The sequence below is a fragment of the Neovison vison genome, chromosome 2 (genome assembly GCF_020171115.1).
Source record: "Neovison vison isolate M4711 chromosome 2, ASM_NN_V1, whole genome shotgun sequence".
NCBI classification, from domain to species: Eukaryota; Metazoa; Chordata; class Mammalia; order Carnivora; family Mustelidae; genus Neogale; species Neogale vison.
The window spans coordinates 21,712,793-21,733,324 of NC_058092.1; the positions used below are offsets into that span (position 1 = coordinate 21,712,793).

The following is a 20,532-nucleotide window of genomic DNA, read 5'->3' on the forward strand; positions in this document are numbered from 1 at the left end:
ATTTTTTGATGATTATTTTAATCAGATACTTGACATTATTTTCTGATAAATGATCAGAGTTCTCATTTGCTGTTCTTAGTAGAGAAGTCTGTGCATTTTAAGAAATATAAAGAAATAGAACAATAAAGAGTTGGGGATTTTTTGATCTCATAATTTCTTGGGGTATAGAGATGTTTACAAGAATAATTCCTGCAAACTTTGCACCTTTATTAGATTGATACCCTCAAAGCATGCTAAAAAGCATAAGATCTTTTTAGGAAAGATAAAGGGTATTTGCTATATACAATCAGAGCATTGAATTTGAAATATGCATTTCACTAAGTTGGCCTCAGGGGTAAGGTAATTTCTTCATGTGCATATATTTAGCAAGTGACAGCATTAATAATTTATTCGGGATGTATAGGTGAGATATTTTTGTACTTTATTTGATGGTCTCAGGCTTAATGGACTGGAGTACTGTCTGTGGGTGATTAAATACCTAAATATATTAATTTTGGCACGCTTGGCATGATTTAAGGTTTTGCCTACAGTAATCAGTTTTGATTATAAGAGTTCTCCTCTCTTTTTAATAGCAACATCATGACAACAGAGAAGAGTTTAGTGGCGGAAGCTGAAAATTCGCAGCACCAACAACAGAAGGAAGAAGGTGAGGGAGCCACAAATTCAGGCCAACAAGAAACTCAGCTTGAGGAGGCTTCTCAGGAGGCAGCTGAGGGAGATAATCAGTGTGAGCAGAAGCTGAAAACATCTAATGGAGATACTCCTACACATGAAGACTTAACCAAGAACAAGGAGCGGACATCAGAAAATAGGGGCCTGTCACGGCTGTTCTCCTCATTTCTCAAAAGGCCCAAGTCTCAGGTTTCTGAGGAAGAAGGCAAAGACGTAGAGTCAGCTAAAGAGAAATGTGAAGAAGGTCAGAAAGAGATAGAATTTGGAACCAGTCTTGATGAAGAGATCATTTTAAAAGCCCCAATTGCAGCTCCTGAACCTGAACTCAAAACAGACCCATCCTTGGATCTTCATTCATTAAGCAGTGCAGAAACACAGGTAAGGATGTATGAATGAGGGAGGTGTATAATGAAGACTGTATTGACTGTATTTTTCACTTAATAACATTTGCCATTATTTCTTACTAACCAGTTGACTTAGGCACTGATAAGAATAAATAACATGAAGCTTTGGAATTTCTGTTGTGAAAAAATTAATGTAATCAATGGAAACTTGACTTTTTAGAAGATGCACTCTATACTTTTATATTTACATTTTATAGAGCAAAGAAAACAAAATGAAAGAAGTATTTATCAAATGGGTTTATTCAGCCTATATATCAATTAGCTGTGATAATAGAACAAGTCCAAGATTTTTTAATGAACATATGATGTATTATTTGCTTCAGGGGTACAGGTCTGTGAATCATTAGTCTTACACAATTCGCAGCACTCACCATAGCACATACCCTCCCCAATGTCCATCACCCAGCCACCCTCTCCCTACCCCTCCAACCCCCCAGCAACCCTCAGTTTGTTTCCTGAGATTAAGAGTCTTTTATGGTTTGTCTCCCTCCCAAGTCCCATCTTGTTTCATTTTTGACTCCCTACCCCCCATGACCCTCTGCCCTGTGTCCCAAGTTCCTCATATCAGAGAGATCATATGATAATTGTCTTTCTCTGACTGACTTACTTTGCTTAGCATAATACTCTCTAGTTCCACCCACGTCATTGCAAATGGCAAGATTTCATTTCTTTTGATGGTTGCATAGTATTCCATCGTATATATGTATGCCACATCTTCTTTATCCACTCATCTGTTGATGGACATCTAGGTTCTTTCCATAGTTTGGCTTTTGTGGACATTGCTGCTATAAACATTTGGGTGCACATGCCCCTTCGGATCACGACATTTGTATCTTTAGTGTAAATAACCAGTAATGCGATTTCTGGGTCATAGGGTAACTCTGTTTTCAACTTTTTGAGGACCTTCCATGCTGTTTTCCAGAGTGGCTGCACCAGCTTGCATTCCTACCAACAGTGTAGGAGGGTTCCCCTTTCTGTGCATCCTCACCAACACCTGACTTGCTAATTTTAGCTATTCTGCAAGTCCAAGATTTTTAATGAGAGGTGGGAAAAGGTGAGGTGGTTTAAAGTTCATTTTGTTGGAATTCTTAGGAGTGGGACAGTTTATCTGCAAATGTGGTCCTTTTATGAAAGTCCTCAAGAAAGCTATGTAGTAGAGTCAAGCTATCCAGAGGTATGTGCTATGTTTGAGCCATGCCTGCCTTATTGTTACTGTTTTGTTTTTTTTTTTAAGATTTTATTTATTTATTTGACAAACCAGAAGTAGGCAGAGAGGTAGGCAGAGAGAGAAGGAAGCAGGCCCCCCGCTGAGCAGAGAGCCTGATGTGGGGCTTGATCCGAGGACCCTGGGATCATGACCTGAGCCAAGGCAGAGGCTTAATCCGCTGAGCCACCCAGGCACCCTTATTGTTACTGTTTTCTCCAACCAGATCATATTACCAGAATGTTAGTTATAGATAAGGAAGGCTAGCCCTTTATATCACCTTTGATATATCACCTACTACTGTAATATACAGTAGTTTGGGGCCTTAATTGTGTCACAGTTATGCTTTGCTATTAAAGAGTGATCATTGGGTTAGCAGCATTGGAGCTTGTTGGAAATGCAGAATCTCGGGCTCTACTCCAGACTTGCTGAATCAGAATCTGTATTTTAACAAAGATTATTGGGTAATTTGATGCACATTAAAATTTAACAAGTACATATATAGCACATACTAAACATGGGTTGTGAATTTATCTGTCCAAAAAAATATTCGAAGGTATTAGTAGTATAACTGAAACTATTTTCTAGGAATCCCATTTGTTTTTAGCCTTAAAACAAATTAAAAGCTATTTTTTAAAAAAGATTTTATTTATTTATTTATTTATTTGTCAGAGAGAGAGAGAGAGAGAGTGCAGGAGAACACAAGGAGCAGAGCGGCAGGCAGAGGCAGAGAGAGAAGCAGGCTCCCCACTGAGCAAGGATCCTGATGCAGGACTCCATCCCAGACCCTGGGATCATGACCCGAGCCGAAGGCAGCGGGTCAACCCACTGAGCCACCCAGGCGTCCCAATTAAAAGCTATTTTAAAGGGGTTTTTATTTTTGAAGCATGTGAGCATGCTTATTTGTATTGTTAAAAATATAAATCCTGTATGTTTTTGGTATACGTCTCAGGTTTGGGCTACACAGTTTAATTAGATTTTTCTAAAAATATTACGTGTATTTCTAGAAATACTACTTGTATATAAAAAGTGCTAACAGTAAAATTTAAGATAAAGTTGTAGTTACCTACTTGCTATTTGTGAAACAAAGTTGAAAAGAATATTTACTGTATAATGTAATAGTAAACATGCATATATGGGGTGCCTAAGTGTCTTATTCAGTTAAGTGTCTGTCTTTGATTCAGGTCATAATCCCAGAGTGTTGGGATTGAGTATTGGGTTCCCTGCTTAGCAGGGAGCCCGCTTCTCCCTCTCCCTCTGCCTGCCACTCTGCCTACTTGTGCGCTCTCTCTCTCTGCCAAATAAATAAATACAGTCTTTAAAAACCAATAAATAAAGCTGCAAGCTATGAAATCGATCTAGAAGATCATAGCCGAGTGACACTTTTGCTTTATCAGTTTCCTCCTCTTGTGCAATGAGAATAAAATTCACCTCCTTTGGCTATTAGAGGATTAAAAGGATAAACACGGAAGGGTCTCAAGACATTGCCTGCCACTCATTAAATGTTAGTTATTCCTACTTAACATGAACAGTAAAGGCAAAGAAACCTTATGTATTTTAATATCATTAATTTAATTTAATTTTAGAAATACCAAAAGAGTTAAATTACATTATCTTTCAGGAAGCCTTGTACTTTGAGGAAGTTTTTTTTTTTTTTTAAAGATTTTATTTATTTATTTGAGAGAGAGACAGTGAGAGAGAGCATGAGCGAGGAGAAGGTCAGAGGGAGAAGCAGACTCCCCGTGGAGCCGGGAGCCCGATGCGGGACTCGATCCCAGGACTCCGGGATCATGACCTGAGCCGAAGGCAGTCGTCCAACCAACTGAGCCACCCAGGCGTCCCCTTTGAGGAAGTTTTTAACTGCCTTTTTTCTCCTCTGCTTTATGTAGGGAAAAAAAATCCATATTTTGTTTTAGTTAGCATTTGAATCAGGGCTGGTCTGTTTTATCTAAAGATCATAACATTTGTACTGAAGCTGAAACAGATGGTGGACAAAGTTAATTTTAGATTTAACTGAAGTTTCATTCACTGAAACTTTATTAAATCAGAATTGTGATAGATTGTATGCAGGTATTTATACATAAAGAGAAAGAAAATAGTACTGTTAATAACTCTCAAGGAGATACTGTTTATTTATTTTTAAAAGATTTTATTTATTTACTTGACAAACAGAGATCACAAGTAGTCAGAGAGGCAGGCAGAGAGAGAGGGGTGGAAGCAGGCTTGGGGGTCGATCCCAGGACCCTGAGATCATGACCTGAGCCAAAGGCAGAGGCTTAACCCACTGAGCCACCCAGGCGCCCCAGAGAGATACTGTGTAAAGGAGAAAACTATTTGGGGCTTTTTAGAAGCCAGTAATTATAATCAAAACCTTGTGGATCAGAACCTTGTAGGTAAGGGTTTATTTGTTTAACCGTATTTTTATATGTGTGATTGAGTTTCACTCAAGTGGTCCTTTTCTATCCAGATTTTTTAAAAGTAAGTTTGCATCATAAGACTGTACCAGTCTTTATGTCTGGTACCTTGGATTTTTCAGAAGCCATGTCAGTTTTTAATGTTTATTTATTCATTCAACACATATTTATTAAAAACCTACTATGTGTGCCAGACCCTAAGCTGGATATAATTGGTATAATATGACAAAGAGGTTTAAGATCATGAATTCTGGAGGCAGACCGGTATGTAACTTTTTAACTGAATGATGCTGGACGAGTTTAACTTCTCGGGCTTCAGTTTCTTTCTCTCTTTTCTTTTTTGTTTTTTAATTTTAATTCCAGTATCGTCAACATACAGTGTTATATCAATTTCTGATGTATAGTATAGTGAGCTAACAATTCTATACATTACTCAGTGCTCATCATAATAAGTATTCTTGATCCCCTTCACCTATTTTTTTTTTTTGCAATTGGGTTGTTTTTACTTTTTTCATATCATAAACTTAATTTCTTTTTAAAAATTTTTAATTCCAATGTAGTTAACATGCAGTGTTATATTAGTTTGAGGTGTAGGATATAATGAGGATAAAGTGAGTTCCTATAAATAATGCTTTTAGAATAGTAACTGATCGATTTTAATTGTAATATAGTGTTGTTGTTGTTGTTATAAAACAATCATAATCCCTACTCTTGATGACATTTTATAGTCTAATGGAAGAGACAAAAAATTAGTAAATACAAAGTAATTATTTATTAAAAGAAATTTTAAGAAAGCAATAAACAGGGTACTGACATGAATAGCAGACTGGGGATATGATAGGTAAGATAGCCAGTTGAAGGACTCCTTGAAGAGGTCACATTTAAAAGGGTCACAAAGGGGGTGCCTGGGTGGCTCAGTGGGTTAAAGCCTCTGCTTTCAGCTCGGGTCATGGTCTTAGGGTCCTGGGATCGAGCCCCGCATCGGGCTCTCTGCTTGGCGGGGAGCCTGCTTCCTCCCTCTCTCTCTGCCTGCCTCTCTGCCTACCTGTGATCTCTGTCTGTCAAATAAATAAATAAATAAATAATCTTTAAAAAAATAATAAAATAAAAGGGTCACAAAGGATGGGAAGGAGCCTTTTAGACCACCTCCAATATCTAATTCAGGAGCTAAATAAGTCCTTTTTCCTTTATGTCAACCCTATATTCTGAAAGAAAAGAATTAATGAGGTTTAGTTAAGAATCTTTCAGCAGTTTTATTATGTTGGAAGTAAGAGAGTATGTGTCAAAATGTTGTTTCACCTACCTGTAAAACTTTGCGATGACTTCATGATAACTTTAGGAAACCCAGATTTCAATGTCTCTTGCTTCTTAGAATCTTCTTCCCATTGGGCATGATTGATAAAAGGTAGAAAGGAGTTACTGGTAGTTACATTTGTTAGCCTAGTTTATATGTTGTTTTATGCTCTAAAATTGGTTCTAAGACTCTCTCTTAGCCGTTCATAAGATTTAGAATATGTGATAAATCACATCTCATTTTATACTTCATAAAGGTACCTTGCTAAAATTGTGGAGCATAGGGCAGAGATGGTAAGGTTTTGATAAACTTTAATAATATATAATGGTGGGATGCCTGAGTGGCTCAGTCAGTTAGGTGTCTGCCTTCGGCTCAGGTTACCATCCCAGGATCTTGGGATTGAGTCCTGCATGGGGCTCCTTGCTTAGTGGGGAGCCTGCTTCTCTGTCCGCCTTCTGTTCTCCATGCTTGTGCTCTTTCTCTCTCTGAAAAATAAATAAATAAAATATTTAAAATATATATAATGGTATAGTCAGGAAATATATAATGCTGAGAGCCATATATTGGTGTCCTATAGTTTGCCTGAGAACTTCATTTGTTGATTTGAAAGATGGATTCTACCTGAGAAGTTTTGAGGATAGCATAGTGTATAGATCTTTTAGGAGTTCATAATATCTTTTTTTTTTTTTAAGATTTTATTTATTTGTTTGACAGAGACCTAGTGAGAAAGGGAACAGAAGCAGCGGGAGTGGGTGAGGGAGAAGCAGGCTTCCCTCTGAGCAGGGAGCCAGATGCGGGGCTTGATCACAGGACTCTGGGATCATGACCTGAGCCGAAGGCAGCCACTTAATGACTGAGCCACCCAGGTGCCCCTCATAATATCTTTTATAGATAATTTATTTAGTCTTAGTATCACATATTTGTTTTAATAGTTTTTCTAATTCACCACATTCATTGGTAGCATTATTATAGTTATTAAAATGTATACAGCATATTTTGTGAAATGTCTTTATTACTGACTTGGTGTCATGGATATGCAGCCCGCTCAGGAAGAACACAGAGAAGATCCAGACTTTGAAACTAAGGAAGGAGGAGACCTTCAAGAGTGCTCTAAAATAGAAGTAAAAGAAGAAAGTCCTGAGTCAAAAGCAGAAAGAGAATTAAAAGCTTCCCAGAAATCCATCAGAAGACACAGAAACATGCATTGCAAGGTTTCTTTGTTGGATGACACAGTTTATGAATGTGTTGTAGACGTGAGTGCATTTTAATTTCCATAGTCATAATTCATACAAATTCATTAATGTAGGGTTGAGTAAGTAGTTCTAGTGACTACTTCCAGGGACTGAAATGTTAATAGGGATTTTCTGGAAGTGGAGGTCTGGAATGATTATTACTGAGCCTTACTTTCTTCTCCAGTTTTGTCTGTATCTGCCAAAACTTGTGAATCAAGCATGTGTTACTTTTATAATCCAAAACAATTTTGTTTAAAAACAATTGGTTATTATTTATAGAGTGACCTGCCATGACTAGATTTCCCAGGTAGCCTTAATTTCTGATATTAAGTCTAGCTATCCTCATAATTATATTTGTGAAAAAGTTACTGGGTGGTCATTTCTGCTGTCCCAGATCTAAACTGTAATAAGCCCTGGTTTATTCAATCCATTTCTTTAGCACTATGAAATAGGATATAAAAAATTTAAGTCAAGTAATGCCATTTTTTAGAATACTTTATTGTTTTCTGAAAAAATAAGTGATCGAGTCAGGATTGAATAAAAATGTGTCACTTGGTTATTTTTTGCTCCTTCAAGACAAGTTAAAATCCCTAAAAATCTACTAATCATTTTTTTAACTGGAGCAGTAATTATCAGTTATGATATGATTGATATTAAACAATGTGATTATTACTAATAATAGCCTTTTTTTTTTTTTTTTGACATAGAGAGATCACAAGTAGGAAGAGAGGCAGGCAGAGAGAGAGGAGGGGAAGCAGTCTCCCTGCTGAGCAGAGAGCCCGATGTGGGACTCGATCCCAGGACCCTGAGATCATGACCTGAGCCGAAGGCAGCGGCTTAACCCACTGAGCCACCCAGGCACCCAATAATAGCCTTTATTGATAAAACATATATAATTCACATATATTTGTATTTTAGGTAATTAATTATGAATTGAATTATTTATATGCAAATGCAAATCTATCAAAGCAGTAATAGTCTAAAATATCACCCTATATCTATCAATAGACATTCCCTCTCCAAATTTTAAAAAAGAAATCAAGAAAAATGCAGTATTGCACTTTGAAAATAGCTGCTATCCTGTTAACAAAGGACCTGTGGTCTGTTCTTTCTGCTTCTCTCCACTACCTAATTGAGAGATGGGAAAAGCTATTTCACACATTCTTCCCATTTGGACCAATGTCCAGATCTGGGTTCTTTATACCTGAAACATTTGGGGGCAGATATGTTTCAGAATTCAAAATACTTTGGTTTTAGAAAGGCAGTAAATACTTTGGCTGCATATTTCATAACACACACAGCAGGGTGTGTGGCAGTACCAGGATTCATTCTAAGACAGGTACAGAAAGACCATAAGTAGCCTCGTAATAGCTCAGGTCAGAATTTGCCTTCAAATGAACTTTGGAATCTACCCCCCCGACCCGAAAAGCCTAAAATTTTACTTTTTAGAGCTTCTGGACTTTGGAATTATAAATAAGGGAGTAGGGACCTGTACATGAAGACTCCCCAAATCAATTCTGTCATTTGGAGTGAAAACATAAGAGAGAAAAAAATTAAGAAAATGATTACAATAGATGAGTTAAGTCTGAAAATGAATTAATAGCTATATGAATTATTAAGTCATTAAAAATAACTCTGCTCATGGAGAGGATGTGTATGTGTCAAAAATGATTTCTAACTTTTTTGAAGTATTTTAAAAAATATATTTCTCAGAGATCATTAGCGTGTTTGATTTTTTTTCAACAATTCCATTAGGTAGGATAGATATAAATAATCTTACAGTTTTACATATAAGAAAGCTAATATTCAGAATTATTAATAGAATGGATCTAGGTTGTAAATGGAGGAGCCAGGACTTTTGACTGTCCTATTTTAGCCTCTAAGTCAGGCTAAGTAGGAATATTAGTACCCAAATTTGGCAGTGGTTTTATTTTCTAGGTAAAGAAACCTTAAGAAAACGATTCATAGCACAACTAAAAAAGCCACCGCAAATGGTAATGTCTGTAGGGTATCTAGACTTCATGCGTTTTTCTGCAAGGAGCTGAGACATAGCTCATTCTCTTGGGACATTTGAACTGAGAACGGCTGCAAGTCTGAATGATTTCCATAGTCAAAATTAACTCTCAGTGTTGACATTAGAGTCAGTGAATTTAGGTGGTCATGTCGACAGCAGCCCATAGCAAGCTTCAGGAAGCACTGCACCAAAAATAAAGATTGTGATGTTTAAGATGGAGGCCGGGAATGGTTGATGAAGGGAAGGTAAAATTTTGCCTTTAATTCTAGCACTATTTCCAAGCCACTATAAGTGTGTTGCATATTTAAGATGATAAATTAAGAAACAGGATTTTTATAACCCATATTGTTCTACATCTACTGTATAAACCATCTGAAAAGTGGTGGTAACCAAGGATAAAAGAGGGAATTGGGAAGTGACATTTTATTTTATTTGATGATAAACACAGGAATAAGAGGAAACCTCAGAATATGTTTGTCTTTGCAGAAACATGCAAAGGGGCAAGATTTGCTTAAACGAGTGTGTGAGCACCTCAATCTTTTGGAAGAGGACTACTTTGGTCTAGCCATTTGGGATAATGCAAACTCTAAGGTGAGGAGACTGTCTGTCAAAATACTTGTTTAAATTCTTTTATTGTTGTTAAGTGTATTTATGCCTGCCTCTCCAAGATGCAATGTATTTAAGAATTATTCTTGCCTATTCTTGTTTCTCAGATTTTCCCTCTAGAACATTTTTAAGAAAAGACCATTGCTGATGTGTTCTTTCATCATTGAGAGAGAGTATCTACTGTACTATCTTTTTAAAGGACAGGGCAAGTACAGAGCTACAATGTCCTGATTAGCAAGTAGATACCAATAACTTCATATATATATTATGTAATTAATATTGTATCTTATAGGTTCCTAATAAATACTTGTTGAATGGATGATTATCAAAATTATAATTATAAGATAATTATGATATATAGTTATAATTTGAAACATATTATTGTTTGAAACATATTATAATTTGAAATGTATAATTTGAAATATATTATTGAAACAGTCCTACAATGAATCTGACATTTTCTTCTAGCCCAAGGGAAACCGGTAGTTAACTTTTGAAAGAAGTAAAAGAAAGTGTGAGAACATGGAAGAAGAAGGAAAGGTTAAAAGTTAGGTATTTACTTCAGAAAATTTGAATTATTTCCTAAGCCAATTTACTGAAAATTATAAATATTTAGCTTAAAATCTAGTGATAAAAACTTTAGTGCAGCTTAACAAGTCTTTGCAGATGCTATCCTAAATGATATGGATAGGGCTATGGATAAGATAGACATGGTCCCAGCCCTTTGGAACTTGGAGTTTAGCATGATGAGTGTTACACAAGAGGAAATACAAGATGTTATGACAGGGTATGGCCAGGGAAGTCTTTTCTGGGGAAGCGACGCTTGAGCCGAGAACTGAAGGATTAAATGGGCAAGTGATGTGGAAAAAGAATGGCTTATAAAAAGGCCTAGAATTAAGAGAATGGCGTTGGAGAAACTAGGAGCCTGGCTAAACATAGGAAGTGAGGAACAGAGAAAGAGATGAATCTGAATTGGTTTTGTTGATGCTTTCTAAATTTGTTGTTTCTTTTCTAAATTTATTAAGAAAAGTTGAGGGGCATCAGCCTTTAACAACCGTAGACTCTGTAGTTTGGATTTTTTGAGTTAGAGAATGCAAGCTAGAAGACATGGAATTTCCCTTTGCCTAAATGAACTCTATTTGTAAAATATACTAGTAGTTACCTAGTAGTTTACAATAGTTTGTCCTTCTATGTGAGTGACTGTTGGTTCAAGCAGAAGAACTGTCTACCAGCAGTAGGTTAATATTATTCTTTAAGGACTTAATCTTTGTCCTTAAAGGCTAAAACCAACTTGTACTGAAGCCTCTAAGTTTTATTAATAAAGGAAGATTGAAGGTAATTAAAAAACAGAACAATATCCCCCAAACTGCAGTGAAGAACATTCAGGAGCTGTGAGCTCAGAAATTCTCCAATGAATCAAGGAAAATACTCTGAAAAGTATTTTATGTTATTTAAGCTCAGTGAGTTAAAGTTCAGTGTTTTTACACTATAGGTGCAAAAAAAATTAATAAATAAAATAAAGAAAAGAGAAAGAAAAATCCAAGGTTGATCTGAGAATAATTGGGAATGATTGAATTTGGCATGTTGATAAAATCACTGAGTACTTACTTAATATAACGGGAAATAATTTCTATGAACCACACATAGTTAAATTTTGAGAAGCTAACACATTCATCTAGACATTCAGGAGAGGAAATTCTTTTCCCTTGAAGGTGAGCTTCTAGGGCCCACATTGCTACAAAAACTTTCAGTTGCATTGATAACTTTTCACTATTGTTGGTGCCATCATACTTGTCCTGTCAGCAGGTTTTATTTTCTTTATAATACTTTTCAAAACCTTTATAAGCAAATATTTAATTCCTTTATTTATATTCATTTAAATATTTATGTGTAAAGTGATATTAAAAGTGGCTAATATAAAAGCTGAATAGCAAAGTATAAACCCGGCTGTGTAAAAAATGGCATTCTTATCCTTCTTCAATAAAATATTTCTAGAAGAGAAAAGCTGTTGTTTTAGAATCATAATTTAGTTTCAACTTCCTTATAGTTGCTAAGGGCGCCTTTTGGGGAAGTCATTGGGCAAGTGAATCCTGGGAAATATAGGGCTTATCATATTCAAGGCATTTGTTAGGTTTGTAGTAGCGTCCATGTTCTTATAGGATATCCAACAGGAACATGGTCAGAGGTAATGAACTGTTCTGTATTTTCTGCTTCTAAATTCATTGTGACCAACCTCCAGCTCTGAGAAATAGGTCAAAGTAGAGTTTTTCTTTGGATTAAAATGAGGGTCTTTGGGCTAATTCAGGAAGTAGGGCATAGAAGTGAAAGCAGGAACTTGCCAAGCAAATATTGCACAAAAATGAATTTGGAGAAGACTTACCTTAGCATTGTCAGGTTAAAGGCCATTACAGTACCAAAAGCTATCTTGGTGATGACAGTCCTTTTTCAATATGCTATCTCTTGAGTCATACTTCTTCATTATGGATGAGTTGCTCTTTCTGCTCATGCGTAACTGTCCCTGGTATTTCTGTCACCATCATCCTGGGGATTTGATTTGCCTCATTCATGTGATATTTCTCCAAATTCCTTTGTCCCAGCGTTTCCTTGTGTTTTGATAGAATGCTTCTTCTGAGAAATGGCATGTGAGACATAATCTTTTTGAGATATTATATGTCTGAAAAATGTCTTTATTTACCTCACATTTGATTGTTAGTTTGGTTGGGTATAGAATTTTACACTTGAAGTTTCATCATAATTTCGATGGCATTGCTCCATTTGTCTTCTGGCTTCCAGTGCTGCTGTGGAGTAGGCCAGAGCCATTCTGATTCATGATCTTTTGTGTGACCTTCCCTTTGTAGAATTAAGCTAGTAGAATCTTACTGTCTTCCTCCATTCCTCCTTTCCTTCTTTCCTTCCTTCCCAAAATGGAGGATCCAGTTTAACTTAAAACAGTAAGGAGAGACCCTGTTTCCCCACACTCCTCACCAAACTACAATGGTGGCAGACTTTTTACTTTTGCCATATGAAGAGGAGAGGGAAACTGGAGTCAGGACTTGCTTTGGAACTACAGCTCCAAGTCCATGGTTTGGAGCTCAGTGCTAACTCTCTGTGGGTGACATCTTCCCCTCCCCAAAACAGGTGAGGAAAGAGTTCCTCAGCCTTGTAAGTTCAAGCCCAGGTGGAGCCAATCTCCTTGCCAGCCCAGCTTAGAAATGCCACCTTTTCTTTATTGACCCAAGCTGGTGGCAGAGGGGACCATGAGCTAAGGGGAGGGCTCGCTCATGTTGCCTCAGAGTGTCAGCCTGATGCTGGCTGCCTTGATGAAGCAGCAGGATGCATCTTTGGTCAAAGGCCTAGGTGCAGTTTGGAGCAGCGATGGTGGGCTGTGGCCATGCCTGGTTGCTTGGTGCCATGGGGGGTCATGACACAGGCTCTGTGCAGCCAATCTGGAGGGGAATGAGAAAGTCTTGGAGCAGTGTGGGCAAGGATAGGGGTGGACATTGGTGGCATGGTGTGTGTGGCCGAGGGCTACAAGCTTGGAGGGATAGCAGAAGGTCTGGGGACGATTGGGACACAGAGGGGGCAGGCGCCGGTGTGTACCAGCCAGCACATGGCTACTTGGTCTGGTAAGAGGAGGCCTTGTCACAGCCACAACATTGGTGCCGGCACTGGGACGGGACTGCTGGCGGTGGCAGGAAGGCACCCTGCAGAACTGGCAGGCCCTGGAACCAACTGACTGGGTTTCTGCAGTGAGCCCTGATGGGGTGCTCCTTTCTTGGTTATTGGTTCCTTGCCAGTGGGACAGGATAAGTGTCTCTGGCTGCGGACTCCTCATCTCGGCCCAGCATCCTGCTGGCCCAGGAACCCAGAAGGAGGTAGGCAACACTGGCGATTATCAGCCTAATGGAGATTAGGCTGTAGGGCCCCAGTCTTGGTTTAGTCCCAGTCCACTGATGCTGCGTGAACTGCTTCCTTCTTTTTTTTTTTTTTTCTAAGATTTTATTTATTTATTTGACAGAGAGAGATCACAAGTAGGCAGAGAGGCAGGCGCAGAGAGAGAGGGAAACAGGTTTCCTGCCTAGCAGAGAGCCCGACGTGGGGCTTGATCCCAGGACCCTGAGATTATGTCCTGAGCTGAAGGCTTAATCCACTGAGCCACCCAGGTGCCCTGAACTGCTTCCTTCTTGTTGCTTAATTTTATCCCCAGCATGGAGGGTGGAGGGGGACCTGTGGAAGGGCCCTCCTGCAGTGGCTTCTGCAGCCACTGACCTGCCCTGGACACCAAGGAGTTGCTGCGCCTGTCACGCTATTTGATTTCATTGTAGTCACCATTACCTACGCATATCCACTGTCAATAAGCCACATTTCCAGATATGCTCTTTAGAAGTATACAGAGATTCACGAAATGATTTAATGTGTAAAGCCATTAATGTTCGTTAGTCATTTATCCAAATTTTCTGTCATTCTGAAAACATAAAGGATACTAGAGTTAGAACATCTGCTGGGGCTCAGTCCCCTCATTTCAGAGATGAGAAGACTGAAGCCTGTAAAGGCAGAGTAAGAGTGGCTTCCTCCCAGCTACACAGTCCATTCCCTCCCGAAATTCCTTGCCTCTTGCTCCTTCCTAAATGATTTCTTCTTCAGCTTTTTATTCATTTTGTCTATTTTCTCAGATTTTGTTTCCTATGTACAGAATTAGTTCCTGTTATGTTACAAAAATTCAACCAAGTAAATATTAAAGATCTAATTGGCCTTAGTAATCATTTCATGAATTGGGCAGTGTTCCACCTAGCAAGTAGAGGGAGCTCTGAGGGCCTAGAGGAAAGGTTTTTTAAGGTAGAGAGGGAATGGAAAAGACGAAATTATTAACAAAGAATCCACTATTGAAGGCAAGGTCACCCTCCAAGAGGAACAGAGAGTCTATTAGTAAACATCTTAGTGCTGACCAGAAAATTTCCATGTTAATTAGTTAAAGATTACATTTCTTGGTGGTTGAAACTGTAGTTAGGTTAGATATTAGGTCTTGGTTTACTGACTTGGGGCCTTAACCTAAGTGATGCCTTTTAGGCTTATGGTTTTCTTTTTAACATTTCTCGAATTGTAAGGGGGAAAAATGTGAACCATAATACAAACAGAGATGACTGTCCTCTTTCCAGTCCCAGTCCGTTGTCTGTTGTCTTTTTTTGTGTGTTAAGATTTGTCCTTTGTATATGTAAGTTCTCTCCTTAAGAACTTCTGGTTGGGGGCACATGGGTGGGTCACTTGTTAAGAGGCTGCTTTCGGCTTGGGTCATGATTCTGGGGCCCTGGGATCAAGCCCTGAATTGGGCCCTGCATCAGGCTCCCTGCTCAGTGGGGAGTCTGCGTCTCCCTCCCCCTCTGCCTGCTGCTTTCCCTACTTGTGTCTCTCTCTCTCTCAAATAAATAAATAAAATCTTTAACAAACAAAACAAAACAAAAAAAGAATTCTGGATCTTTGCGTTTTGTTGTATGTAGTTGGGTACCTTAGAAGGGAGGAAAGTTAATTGAATGGACTTTTTCCTCAGAGGGCATGGCTTACTTGCTCTTTCCCTATTGGCTGCATAATAACAAGCCTGTTGCCAGACAGTCTGACTGGAGAAAAGGAAAAGCAGTTAGAAGCAAACTTCTATAGCCCTATGAGACATTTATTACCACTATGAATCAAAGTTATATGATGAGTTAAATAGTTGTTTCCTACATTTTATTCCTGCTTAGTTGTTTATGAATGAATCAAGGATTTTTTTCCTTGGAGAAATGTCACTCACATTACTTCCTCCCCCACCCCTTCCAAATTCCCTCCCTAAGCAAAAATCTTGAGCTCTTTTGGTAAATACTGAGAATTTTATTTTTTATTTTTTTTAAAGATTTTATTTATTTATTTGACAGACAGAGATCACAAGTAGGCAGAGAGGCAGGCAGAGAGCGAGATGGGGAAGCAGGCTCCCTGCTGAACAGAGAGCCTGATGTAGGGCTCCATCCCAGGACACTGGGATCATGACCTGAGCTGAAGGCAGAGGCTTTAATCCACTGAGCCACCCAGGCACCCCAATATTCAAAATTTTAAATGAGGAGTTCATTGAATTCAATGGCATATGGTCTTCTTTCTCTTTCCTTCCATTTTCTGTGTGGATGGATTTTCTTACCTTAGGAGTCAAATTTTCAACTGAGCAGATCATCAGTCATAGCCAGGAGGGTCTTTTACCTTGCAAAGGCAAATAACAAACACCATTTGAGTGAATATTAAATTAATATTGTGAGGCATTTAACTTATAGTCATCTGAAAGAATGCATTGTTTTAAATTGATTCATGAGTAGTTTTGAAGGCAAGTACAATAATGATTGTGTCTTTATTGTCTGGTAAATCAGAAAGACTAAAATGAATTTTGTAAACACACTTGCAGAGTAGGAGGCTGTATTTGGGATCTTGTCTTTTGCTCTGAAGATTTGATTTGACATCTCTAGTGGATTTAAATGTGGCTTTTTTTTTTTTTTAAACACTTAGAGTCAGACCTAGTATTACTGCACTATTGAGTTTCTATAAACATCTTGGAGCAGTGATTTGAAGTCAACATACTAACAGAAGCATAAACAATGGTTGTTCCTCAAGTTAAGGAAGACAGATTTGTGGAGCTTATAGATAAGTCTTTTACCTCAAAAGACAAGGATGTGTATAGATCACTTATATGTATATGCAGAGTTTTAGGGCATCCAGATAAAGGTAGCTGATGGCCAACTCAGGGCATGTTCTTTCTTAGGGTTTTTTGTTAGAACTTTATAACCTAGGGTGCCTGGGTGGCTCCATGGGTTAAGCCTCTGCCTTCGGCTCAGATCATGATCTCAGGGTCCTGGAATCAAGCCCCACGTCGGGCTCTCTGCTCAGCAGGGAGCCTGCTTCCTCCTCTTTCTCTCTCTGCCTGCCTCTCTGCCTACTTGTGATCTCTGTCTGTCAAATAAGTGAAAATCTTTTAAAAAAACGACAAAAAAACCCTTTATAACCTAAGGTTATAATTGCTGCAAAAGATAGAAAAGTTCTATTCATTTTACTTACTTATATGACACTGCCTTATATCTCAGTAGCATTTTTCGTTTGTTTATTCATTTATCCATCAAGCATGTATTGAGTAGACAGCGTGTACCTTGTGCCAGGCAGAGCTGTAAAACATGTAGTTTCTTTGCTCAGGGAACTCCCAGGCTGACGAGGGGGCAGGAGTAAGATGGGCACCCACAAAGAAAGGTTTTTCTGTGAAGGTAATGTAAGATCTGAATTATAAGAGATAGTTGGGAATATTTCATATGAAGAAATTGGGCTGGAGTATTCCAAATGAAAGAGACAACATGTGAGAAGGTGTTTTAAAGTAGGAGAGTAAATGCAAGACCTGTAATTCTTCAGTTGGATGAATAGAGATCTATATCCGGCTAATACTGTTATTCAGCTCTATTATTCAGAAACTTTTTTTTTAAGTTTTTTTTTTTTAATTTGACAGAAAGAGACACAGTGAGAGAGGGAACACAAGCAGGGGTAGTGGAAGAGGGAGAAGCAGGCCTCCTGCAGAGCAGGGAGCCTGATGTGATGTTCGATTCCAGGACCCTGGGATCATGACTTGAGCTGAAGGCAGAGGCTTAATGACTGAGTCACCCAGGCAGCCCTAGAAACTTTTTTTTAAGCTCAAGAAGGAATGTGATACTTTTTAAAGCACAAACATAAGTTCTGTTTAAGATGTTAATTTAATAAGTAAGTAAATAAATGTTAATTTATTTAACTCACAAGAAATGATCAGCAAAACAGACCCTTAAAAGGGATTCCTTAGGAGTGCCTGGGTGGCTCAGTGGGTTAAGCCTCTGCCTTCGGCTCAGGTCATTATCTCAGGGTCCTGGGATGGAGCCCCACATCAGGTTCTCTGCTCAGCAGGGAGCCTGCTTCCCCCCTCTCCTTCTGCCTGCCTCTCTGCCTACTTGTGATCTTTCTCTCTCTGTCAAATAAATAAATAAAATCTTAAAGGAAAAAAAAAAGGAATCCTTAAAAAAAAATAAAAGGAATCCTTGTAACTGAAAGTATTCAAATAGAAAATTATCCAGAATTGAATTTTGGGGATGTCTTAAGATCCCTAATAAGAGGACACCTGAGTGGCTCAGTCTGTTAAGTGCCTGCCTTCCACCCAGGTCATGATCCTGGGGTCCTGGGATCAAGTGTCTACTTGGCCTCCCTGCTCATGCATGCTTTCTCTCTCTCTCTCATTCTCTCTCTCTCAAATATATAAATAAAATCTTTTAAAAATATATCCCTAATAAGATAAGATTCTATAACTTTTGTCCTCTCAATATTTTGTTATTTTATAAGTTAATTCTTGTCTCTTTCTCTTAGGTATAACCCTCTCTTTCACCTCTCCTTCAAAACCATTCTCTTGAGAAATTAGTTTACATATAACTATCTCTATTTCTTCACTGCTTATTAGCACAATACAGGAAAGTGTGTAAATCATACGTGTGTATTTCAAAGAATTTTTACATAGTGAACACATCTGTGTAAATACCCAGAAGGTTAAGAAAATAAATATTACCAGGACTCCAGAATCCCCTTTTGTGCCCCTTCCCAGCCCCTCCCTCCACCCCCTAACAATCACTACTCCCACCCTACGCATTAAAAGTAACAAATGTCTTCCTGACATCTATCACAACAAGTTAGCTTTGCCTGACTTGTTACTAACTTTAAAAAGTTAGCTTTTTAAATTGTGTTGTAAAAATGAAATCATGCATATATTCTTTTAGGTCTGGCTTCTTTTATTTTGTTCAGTTGTGTTTTTGAGATTCATCCATGTTGTGAGTAGCAATAGATCATTCCTTCTCAGGTCTGTGTAAAAGTTCATTGACTATACCACACTGTATGTATTCTACTATTGATGGCTGTTTGGCTTGTATATAGTTTGGGCTCTTAAGAATACTGCTGCTAAGAACATTCTGTTATATGTCTTTTAATGCACACCTTTCTTTTCTGTACCATAGACTTCATCCTATCAAGTCGTTTGGATGATCATTATCAGCACAATTTATTGAGTGCTGGTCATGTGCTTTTTATATACATCAAATAATTTAATCCATAAAAACTCTGTGAGGAGTAGATTTTTTTAAAGGATGTATTTATTTATTTTATAGAGAGAGAGGAGGGAGGAACAGAGATAGATAATCCTCAAGCTGACTCCACACTGAGCAGGGAGCTCAGCGTGGGGCTTGATTCCAGGACCCCAAAGTCATGACCTGAGCTGAAACCAAGAGTTGGACGGGTAACTGACTGAGCTACCCAGGCTCCCTGAGGAGGGTAATTTTATCCCAATTTTATATATGAGAAAATTGAGACTTAGATGATCTTATATAATGTTACACAGCTAGTAAATGGTAGAGAAGTTGAGACAGGATTAGAACTCAAGATCGTCTGCCTTCCAAGCCTGTACCCATAACCATTATTCTCTTTTGTACCACAATCATCATTCTCAACGCAACCCCTCATTTTGTCTCCTTTTCTACAGTCCGGCTTCCTCTAATTCACGTCACTCCTTTGTTTTAAATCCTTCAGTGGCTTCCCCTTGTCTGGAACTTGATAAAGTCCAAATTTCTTCCTGTGAAATACTGTGTCCCCCATGATCTGAACCTTACCATTCTCTTTGTTTTGTATCTCCCCTCCTCACCTCTGTGTTCCAGCTATGCTCACCTACATGTAGCAATTGAGTATCATGTTCTCTTATACCCTGTGCCTTTTTATTTACTCCCTCTTCTGTTTTGCCTGGCTAACTTGTTTGTCCATGAAGATGGGGTTTAGGTCTCCCAAATATTCTCTTGAGAAATATTTTCCAACTGTCTCTTATCCCCAATCCATTTTGGTGCACATCCTCTGTGCTCCTAGAACACCCTCCTCATAGCGCTCTCACACCTCACTGTCATCCTCATTTTCACACCTAGAATGAACGAATCAATTGTTCCCTATCCACCTCTTCCATTAGACTGACATCTCCTTGAGGACAAGTACTATTTTTGAATCCTCTTTTGAAACTACATTGCCTAGCACATGGGGTCGCTCCTCAAATATCTGTTGGCTAAATAAAATGCTGTCAAATGAATCATTTAAATTGAGCATAAAAGTACCTATTCTTGTACACAGTGATTTTTATTATCTTGTACACATTGATTTTTATTTGGATTTGGAGGTCTAGATACTGAGGCCATAATAATTTGTTTGGTAAGGTCACTTATACTGTGGAGTCACATGTGACTGATACAAATCTGGGTTTGCCCTCTTTATGTCAAATTGGTGGGAATTCTAGCTCCAGAGTCATAGAAAGGCTGAAAAATCCCTGTAAGAAACTTGGCAGCTTCAGGTTACCTTGGGGGATTTCTCTAAAAAAGTGGAAAATATAGAGTTGCCTCATTATGGTGAGAGATGTTTCATTCCAAAGTGGTAAGAAGTAGTCTTTATTAAGACTTCTGGGTTGCACGGTATAAATGATGATTCTCAGAGTTTCCAGAAACTTACTAATTGGTACTTTTGAAGTCTTCCTTTGCCTTTGGACCTACAACAACTTAAAGTTCTTTAATCATAATGAGAAATGAGGTTTACTGCTTTTCTGACTGGGCTTAAACAAACGTGTGCTTAGTTTTTATTCTAAGGAACACTTTTATATTA

General features: G+C 38.3%; 1 protein-coding gene across 13 annotated transcripts in view; it reads left to right on the forward strand.

The window, feature by feature from the left end:
* The first annotated feature begins 579 nt into the window (after window positions 1–579).
* The window catches only part of EPB41 (erythrocyte membrane protein band 4.1), a 106,529-nt gene continuing 86,576 nt past the window's right edge, over window positions 580–20,532 (forward strand). For 12 of the 13 annotated variants that reach the window (XM_044237606.1, XM_044237607.1, XM_044237602.1 and 9 more), the window contains exons 1-3: window positions 580–1,050; window positions 7,029–7,241; window positions 9,721–9,825. In XM_044237606.1, coding sequence (XP_044093541.1) covers window positions 580–1,050; window positions 7,029–7,241; window positions 9,721–9,825 — 789 coding nt within the window. Of the gene's footprint in view, window positions 1,051–7,028; window positions 7,242–9,720; window positions 9,826–20,532 lie in introns of those variants that run through there. The other variant, XM_044237613.1, reaches the window with a different exon arrangement.